This window comes from Carlito syrichta, unplaced genomic scaffold, assembly GCF_000164805.1.
Source record: "Carlito syrichta isolate Samal-C Ts95f unplaced genomic scaffold, Tarsius_syrichta-2.0.1 Scaffold315896, whole genome shotgun sequence".
Taxonomy (NCBI): domain Eukaryota; kingdom Metazoa; phylum Chordata; class Mammalia; order Primates; family Tarsiidae; genus Carlito; species Carlito syrichta.
The window spans coordinates 76,429-86,056 of NW_007259992.1; the positions used below are offsets into that span (position 1 = coordinate 76,429).

Sequence of the window (9,628 nt, forward strand, 5' to 3'; positions counted from 1 at the left end):
AGGCTGCGGTGGCTGGGAGTGGCCACTGCACTACAGTCTGGGCGACAGAGTGAGACTCCAACTCAAAAAAAAAAAAATCATTAATAACAAATTACCCTAAAAATATTTATAACACAGATATACTTTAAAGACACTGTAAATATTCAAACAAGAGAAAAGTCTAGGTCAGATGCAGTGGCTCATGCCTGTAATCCCAGAACTTTGGGAGACTGAGGCAGGATTGCTTGAGCCCAGTTGTTCGAGATGAGACTAGATATATATGTATTTTTCCCCCTAGTGGAGACTTGAGAAAGATACATGGTTCATAAGTGTTTATTGATTATCACTTTGTAAGTAAATTTACATTAATAAATCCATTTTAAATAACTCTTTTGCTAAGTGTGATTGTCAGAACATGAAAGCCCCTTTGTTGCTTATGGTTTTATTACATGGTGCAGAACCTGGATTACTCTAGGAAAGTTAGATGCTATAATTTTGACAGCAATAGAAGAGGCAAAGGGAGAACCACAATCAAATTTCTTAAATTCCATATAACAGCATTTATAATTTTGCATAATTTCCAAAGTCATATAAACCCTGATGGATTTTAAGACTTTGGCACCTAAACTAATCTATTTGTTGCCTAAAACCCATTAACAGGCATGGTCAAGGGCAGGTACACCATAGGGACACATGTGGAAAGCAGCAATAAGAGCAAAGTTGCTAGGATCTGACTGCCTGGAAAGATAGATCCACAGGTAAATAAATTGCTATATTTTGTGACTTTACTTAAATTTTTTTTTTTTTAAGAAAAAAGATCACAGGCCGGGTGCGGTGGCTCAAGCCTGTAATCCCAGCATTTTGGGAAGCCAAGGTGAGAGGATTGCCTGAGCCCAGGGGTTTGAGAATGCCCTGGGCAACTTGGTGAGACCTCATCTCTACAACAAATCAAAAAATTAGCCTGGTGTGGTAGTACGCTCCTATAGCTCCAGCTACTTGGAAGGCTGAGGTGGAAGGATCACCGGAGCCCAGCAGCTCGACGCTACAGTGGCTGTGAGTGTGCCACTGCACTCCAGCCAGGGCAACGGAGTGAGATTTCAACTCAAAAAAAAAAGAAAAGAAAAAAGATCACTTCCCATAGATAGGAAGAAGGTTAGTGTGTGGGTGTCTAGTATATTACCCGATGCTGCATGAGAGATACAAAGAATTGCACAGAAGTTAGATGAGAAAATATAATTTATTTAAAAGTAAATAAGAGAGAGAGAGAAGATTCATCTCCCCAAGTTGGGGTAGGAGACCAAAGCCAGGAAGCATGGTGACAGCCATAGCTCAAAGAGCACATGACCACAACAGAGTCTAGCTAGGCAATGGCCCTACTTAAATATTTTAAAATTTATTCTTACCAAGATATATTCTCACACAAGATCACACACACAAATATCTACATAGACTGGGTGAGACGATGATACAAGGACTACAGTATGCAACTATTGACATTTTGCAAAGATTCTATTTTTTTAATATAAAGATGACAAAGCCATTTCCTGATTGTAAACACTGGGAAAAACTGATCAATAAAATGAAAAGGCTTACAGGATAAAACATAGAAATAAGGAGTTATTTACAGAATATGTGCATTGTCATAAAAATGAAATAGGACAGTAGCCCTCAAAATCTGGTCTCTACCTCAGCAGCAACAAAATCATCTAGAAATCTATTTAAAATGTTATTTTCTATGGGTCAGGATGAAGAGAAATCTCAGCCTAGGGAGAGATTTCTCTTAATCCTAACTGGTGGAAATGTAAAAGGTACAGGTGCTATGGAAAACAACTTCTTAGTTCCTCAAAGAATTAAAATGAGAATTACCATATGATCCAGCAATACCTGGGAATATACCAAAAAAGAACTGAAAGCAGGGTATACTCATGCTTGTGGCAGCAATATACACAATAGCCAAAAGTTGATAGCAACCTAAATGTTCATGGGTAGATGTCAAATAAAGGAAATGTGGTAAATATAAACAATGAAATACTGCTCAGCCTTAAAAAGGAAATTCTGATACATGCTACAAAATGGATGAACCTCAAGGACATTATCCTCAGTGGAAAAAAAGTAACAACAAAAAAAGCACCCTTAGGTTCTTCTACAAAGCCAAGAATAGTCAGATTCATATAGACTAAAAATAGAATGGTTGTCACAAGGGATTGAGGGAATACAGGAATGAGTTGCTACTTAATGGTTATAGAGTTTCATTTTACAAGATGATAAGAGTTCAAGAAATTCATTACACAATGTGAATGTATTTCAAGTACTGAACAAGACATTAAAATGGTTAAAATGACAAACTTTATGTGGCATATATTTTACCTTTTTTTTAAAAGTTATATGATACTAGTCCTCAGTGCTAAATCAGAGGTTTTTAGCTGAAGTCTTTCTTCATGTGCTGCACGAATAAGTGTTTTGTCTGGTATGAGCTTTATGGTGCCAAATGAGGTGAAAATTTTGGCTAAAAGACTCTCCTATATTCAAAGTACTTATAAGGCCTTTATCCAGTGTGAACTACATGGTGTCTAATGAGTGTGGCGATGTCCCACATTGACTGTACTCATAAGACTTCACTAATGTGGATATTCTGGAATCTAATAAGTATAATTTTGCAAGTAGAAGCTTTACCACTTTCACTTCAGAGGTTTTCAATGTAAACTCCAATGTTTAATGAGACAAGAGTTGAACCAAAATAACTACTCACGTTTGGCCAGGTATGGTGGCTGATATCCTGTAACCCTAGCACCTTGGGAGGCCAGGGCAGGATTGCGTTAGCCCAGGAGTTTGTGACCACCCTGGGTAACATGGTGAGACCTCGGCTCTATATACATAAAAAGCACAAACAAAATAATTACCAAGTTTGCTGAACCTATGAGTTACAATCATCCACATTCACTGCATTCATAACTTATTTCTTTAGTGTAATCTACTGGTGGCCAACCAGAATATCATCACGATTGAGGGCTTTCCTACATTCGCTGCATTAAGAACTTTGCAGGGTTTGGTGGCTCAGCCTGTAATCCCGTGCTTTGGGAGGCCGAGGTGAATTGCCTGAGCCCGCGGGTTCAAGACCCACCTGGGCAACTTGGCGAGACCTCATCTCTACAATAAATCAAAAAATTAGCCGGGTGTGGTAGGGTGAGCCTGTAGTTCCAGCTACTTGGAAGGCTGAGGTGGAAGGATCGCTGGAGCCCAGCAGGTTGAGGCTGCGGTGGCCGGGAGCAGCCACTGCACTCCAGTCTGGGCAACAGAGTGAGACTCCAACTCAAAATAAATAAATAAACAAAAATAAAAGAAATAAAAGTTTTATCCAGTGTGAACCTTCTGATGTCTAAGAAGTGTGGAACTATACCTAAAGAATTTCCCACATTCGCTGCACTGCTTTGCTGCGGTGTGGATTGTCTGGTGACAAATGAGGTGGGACTTTGTAAGAAAGGCCTTCCCACACTCACTACATTCATAAGGCCTTTCTCCTGTGTGAACTCTTTGGTGTTGGATGAGGACAGATTTCAAGCTAAAGAATTTTCCACATTCATTGCACTCATAGGGCTTTTCTCCAGTGTGAACTCTCTGATGTCTATTGAGTGTGGACCTTTCCATAAAGAATTTCCCACATTCACTGCAACCATAAGACTTTTTTCCTGTATGAATTCTATAATGCCTAAAGAGGTTAGAGTTACACTTAAAGAATTTTCCACATTCGCTACAGCCATAAGGCCTTTTTCCAGTGTGAACTCTCTGATGTGTAATGAGTGTGGAACTCCACATAAACAATTTCCCACATTCACTGCACTCATAAGGCCTTTCTCCAGAGTGGATTGTTTGGTGACGAACAAGGTGAGATTTACAAAGAAAGGCCTTCCCACATTCATTGCACTCATATGGCCTTTCTCCAGTGTGAGTTCTCTGATGTCTATTGAGTGTGGACTTTTCCATAAACAATATCCCACATTTGTTGCACTTATAAGGTCTTTCACCACTATGGATTTTCTGATGTTCAATAAGTTTATATTTATGAGTGAAGGCTTTCCCACATTCACTGCATGGGAATGTCTTCCCTGCCATGTGAATTCTGCGGTTCTTCACAAATGAAGGTCTCTCCTCATCCCCTCGGCACAGTTTCTCTCTAATTTTCTTCTTTTGGTGCTGGTGAAGATTTGCCGGACATATGTACAGACCCTGCTCATGTGTTCCACTGTGATCAACCAGGTGCAGAATGTCTTTCAGAAGTGAGCTACATGTCTCACAGGGCTGGTGGGTCTTCTGGGTAGAGAGAAGGGGCTTTGAAGTCATAACCTGTGACACACCTAAAGAAACACCTTGCCCTGAAGATGCCTCATCTTCAGCTCCATGGCAACAACCTGTAGGAACAGAAATGCTGGTAAAGTACATGCTGACTTTGGTAGGAGGAGGCAGTTCCTTCACGAATGTCTATCAGACACGTCCATGAAAATGTCCATGGGATTAGGGATAGGTATGAATACTTAAGGCCAGTGAGAGAAAGGCCCACTGTATAGAGCTGGGACAGACAGGAGCTCATAATGGAAGAGCCCTGAGGTGTAAGAACACAAGGGAAGAGTACAGTGTATGGAGGACGGTTGGGATATCCAACTCACACCTCTGCAAAATGAGGTACAGTGCAGGGAGGAGAAGTGGAGTCTCCAACTCACTTCTCTGTAAATGGCTTTCAATAGATCATGTGTGCTGCTGACTAGTAAGTATAGGAGGCTGTGTCCAGACCCAGAAAGATCTGATTGTGACAGAGGAACTGGTGTTCAAGGACTATTGAAGGATAATGGCAAACATCATGACACCTTAAGTACAGACCATACTTTCATTTGAGCCCAGCTGTGATATCACTCCTTTTCTTAACTCCCAGGTGCCATGCCCATGTCCCTTTAAGTCTCTAGTGCCAATGCTGGACAGTAACCCTGTCAGGTGCTCAAGGCCCTCCCCATTGCTTGAGATGACAATGTATGGGACCTGGAAGAAGCCAGTTCTAGAAGAAAGAAAGAGAAAGGGAGTGGACAGCACACACTCAGAGAGATCCACCCTATGACATCCACACTCTACTAACACAAGAATTTTATAAAAGAGTCCTGCAGACTCAATCCAGTGCTCCCCCAAATTAGTGACCAGGTCAGTGCTTGAAATTCCAGGCACAGGAAGGAAATAAAATATACTGGCAAGAGCAAGAGAACAACCTAAAGCACAGAAGTTCTGTGCACTTGGACAGAGCCACCTGAGCAGGAACAGAGAAGGCTGGTGGTATCTCTATACCAATTTCAGATTTCTGACTCCTGAGCCCTTTCCTATGAATCTCAGTGTAGCAAGGAATGAGGCTGCTAGGAAAAAGGGGTTAGAGAGCACCCAGCCCTGGCTCCCACTGCACATATGCCAAGAAACCAGAAAAGGAAGGAGCATTCATGAATTCATTGTGGGAAAGGCAGAGCTGCCCTTGAACAAAAATGAAAAACAGCCCAACCCAGGACACCCAGAAGGGTGTGAGGGTCTTACCTAGTGAGGACAAAAGTGCCAAATTCTCCAGCATTACGTCACGGTACAGCAACCTCTGAGCCTCATCAAGGTGACCCCACTCCTCCTGGGAGAAATAAATGGCCACGTCCTCAAAGACCACACGGTCCTGCCAAAATTGGGACAGTTGAGTACACGAGCAGCTTCTTTTCAAACTGTGTTTACTTCGATTTTCTATTGATGTATTTGGCACTCATCAATTACAGGGCCAAACTAACAGCCAAATGTGTTTCCATCTACCCTGAGTTCATATTCTGAACCACCTCTTGATCTAACTTGCGCATACCAAGCCAATATTTCCCTTGTCTTAAGTCAACCCAGGGAGAGATACCACATAACTAGGGACAGTTCCAGTGTCCCTGCTATCCTGAAATTACTCAAACCAACCAAACCTAACCCATCCACCCTGTCTTGCCTTGCTTTTCCCTCAGGAACCATAATAGAAGCTGTGGACTAAGCTTTCTCTTTGCTCCGATTTTCTGCCTCCTGACCAAATCTGGTGCTTCAAGATCTGTCTCTCTCCCAACACCTCCCTTTACTACTCAATCTCCTCTACACCTTCCCAATGAGGAAGAGACACCACATCCTAGTGATACAAGTACCTACACCCCACCATCTCACACATACTTATCCCCACAACACTGTGCTCTCTAATCTGTCTAGTGACTCCTCCACCACCATCAAGGTGCCCAGGAGAGAGACCCAGTTCTCAACTCCTTTATTCCCATTCCTTATCCCTTAAGGGCATTGCCACCATAACCTAGAAATGCCACCTCCCAAATTTGACATACAGCTTCATTCCAGCCTATACAACCACCACGTTGCAGATGTCTACAACATAAACTCCTCCACAAGGATTCTCTAGAATATTCATGACATGGCCTAAGTTGACTCCTCATAATCTCTCTGAAGATTCCTCATACTGCTGATTTCTCCCATCTTAACTGATGGCATATCTATCTTTCCAATCAAGACCAAAAACCATGGGGCTATCCCCGATTCCCCTTCCCAGTTCCCTCATTTTCCACATCATAAAATATGGACAACTTGAATTCAAACACATCCTAAAGCCACAAACTCCTCCCACCTCCACAACCACCACTCATTTCCAGCCATCACCATCATCTACCTGGCCTGTTGCAAGAACATCCTCCCAGGTCTCCTGCCTTTACCTTTACCTTTACAGTCTGTCCTGAACTCTGAAGTCAGAGGAAGTTTTTCAGTTAGGATCTGATCACTGCCCTCTTCTACTTCAAATCTTCCCTAGCTCCCACAACTCTCAGATTAGAGATCCAGGACCTAGGCTATCATTGCAAGCTTGATGTCTGGTGGCCTCTAGTCACCTCCCACTCTGCTCCCCATTCCTACCAAAGATAACAGACTTGCAGTTCCCTGAAAAACCCAGCTCAGTCTCACATCCAAGCATTGAAATATTTTGAATCTTGTGTCCATGATGGCCTGACACATCTTACCAAATCAACTGTCAAAAATGAAAATCACTTCATATAACCCAGAACTAAATTCAGTGGAATTTACTGGACCTAGTGGAACTACCCAGTCTTCAGACATAAGAGAGGGAGTAAGACAGAAAAGTCTCAGGATACCACCTTTCTTTATATAGGAGGCCTATATGGGAGTGCCAAAACCATCTAGGAGGTAGGTAACTAGGGTTGAAAGGTAGGAAACACTCTACTTACCTGTGCAGGGGCCATTTCTGCTGTCACCAGGAGGCCCTGAGGAAAGAGGAAGGCCATGAGAAATAGGCAAGCATGAAACGATCCCACAGGCAGATCTGGACCACCAACTGTTCTGCCCTGTCCTGGAGCAAACTCATCCAAGCTGATTGTATAAGTAGCTCCTCAGACCTTAGTGTTGCCTCTTAGCAGACTAGAAAAGGACTGAACACCACCCTGAGCCTCAATGTTTCCAGCTGTAAGTAGGTGGTAAGAATGGCTCCACCTCATACAACTCACACGGATATCAAACATTAGCAGCACATTTTATATACTGGCTATTACTGTCCAAGAACTAATGGCTTTGTATGTTTTCAGCGTAAATGAAATAGTAGGGGCTTTAAATTTTCATATATATTTTTAGTTTGTTTTTTTAGTTCCAACTGTCTCACTCTGTCACTCAGGTTGGAGGGCAGTGGCACGCTCCCAGCCACCACAGCCTTGACCTGCTGGGCTCAGGCGATCCTTCCACCTCAGCCTTCCAAGTAGTGCCACCATGACCAGCTAATTCTTTGATTTATTGTAGAGATGAGGTCTCGCCAAATTGCCCAAGCTGGTCTAGAACCCGTGGGCTCAGGCAATCCTCTCACCTCAGTTTCCCAAAGTGCTGGGATTATAAGTGTGCAATACCTTGCCCAGCCCTATTTTTAGTTTTTTAAGATTTAGAAAATGTTATATTAAAACCTGATACTTAAGGCCAGGCATGGTGGCTTATGCCTCTAATTCTAGCACTCTGGGAGGCAGAGGCAAGAAGACAGCCTGAGCCCAGGGGTTTGAGACCAGCTTGGTCAACTTGGTGAGACCTCATCTCTAAAAATAATTAAAAATATAAATAATCAGTCCAGGTTTGATGGCCTGCCTCCTTAGAAAGCTGAGGCAGGATTTCCTAACCCCAGCAGGTTGAGGCTGTGGTGGCTGTGAGCATGCCACTGCACTCCAGAGCCTAGGCCACAGAGTAAGACTCCAACTCAAAAAGAAAATAAATTAAATTAAATTAAATTAAATTTGATACTTAGAGGTAAATTAACATCAAACCAATTATGAAGTGTTTGCAGCAATTTAACTTAATGAATAACTTCACTTCTAACCGCCTACCTCTATATATATATTTAGGATACTGGTGAATGCTTACATAAATAAGTGTTTCAAATATTCTTAAGTTAATGAGTTGTAGGGAGGGGCTGAGCAGGCAAGTCAGTCACTGTTCCTTTCCTTTCTGCAACCAGGCCTGCCTGTTATATTCATAAAATGCTCTCAAGGGAGCTTACTGTGAAATCTTGACAGAGGCAGTAGATCATCCCCTATTACCCTGACATGTGGAGAAGGGGAGAAAGCAGTGCCCTGGCTTGGAAACCAGCTTCTCTACTAGCCTGAATGACCTTGGTCAGCCAAGCCTGCAGGTGCAAAATCTAAACTACCTTAAACCTCAGTTTCCATCCCAGGCCCACTCCTTACCCCATTTAGGCCTCTTATTTTGCAGACAGAGGACAGAATCCTATGACAGGTCTGCACCATTCTGAAGGAAGTGTCAGCCTTATGGACCCTCTCTCATGGTCTGCCCTCCAAGTCTCAGCCTTCCACTCCCTTGCCACAGAGCCCATCTGAAATAACAACTTTAAGACTTCCCTACTCAATGTGATTCTCAGTTCATGCCCTGGTCCAGTCTACACTGTATTTCGATACTTCAATTCATCCATCTTACTCAGACTCAAGACCTCTGCGTCCTCCTACCCATGTGATATTTGCAATTTGAGATACCTGAGAATAATGATTGCTAGAATTTAGTCAATGATTTTTCTAAAACCTACGCCTCATGTTACTGACTCCCCAGCTCCATTCTTTCAAATGGTTAGGGAAAGAAAGAGAGAGACAGAGACAGAGAGGGATATATATATAAATTGAAACGGCCTTTCACTCCCTACTTTTTATATTGGATGCAACAAGAAATCCTGTCAGCGCTATTTTCCAGTTCTATGCAGAATCTCATCACATCGCCCCCGTAATGCCACCACTGACGGTCTACTGCACTGGCCTTCTCACCTATTTCCCTGTGTCCATTCCCAATCCTCTCTTCCCACCTTGCAACTTCAAGCTCTGCAGTTGCCTCTCCCCTGTGCCCTCCCTTCACATGCTTCCATGTCTACCCGACGCTCAGGCTGCCATTCCCGGCGAGACTCCACCAAGCCCTCTCCCGTCTTCGCCGACAATACAGCCAGGGCGTGCCCCAGCCGGCCCCTCAGCGGCGCCCACCAGCCTTTGAACGCGCCGGGGCCAAACGCGAACCCTCCCCACACCGCACCACTCGGCTGAGCCGGGATCCTCCCCCCACACGAGAC

The 9,628-nt window shown here is 43.3% G+C and overlaps 1 protein-coding gene across 1 annotated transcript; it reads right to left on the bottom strand.

Moving 5' to 3' along the window:
- Positions 1-3,321: 3,321 nt before the first annotated feature.
- On the bottom strand, positions 3,322-7,291 carry ZNF547 (zinc finger protein 547). Its single transcript, XM_008073484.2, has 3 exons — positions 7,257-7,291; positions 5,542-5,668; positions 3,322-4,385 (listed from the first exon to the last, which is right to left on the bottom strand). The coding sequence occupies exons 1-3, from the start codon at positions 7,269-7,271 to the stop codon at positions 3,331-3,333; spliced, it is 1,197 nt and encodes a 398-aa protein (XP_008071675.1). The 5' UTR covers positions 7,272-7,291; the 3' UTR covers positions 3,322-3,330.
- Positions 7,292-9,628: the final 2,337 nt, after the last annotated feature.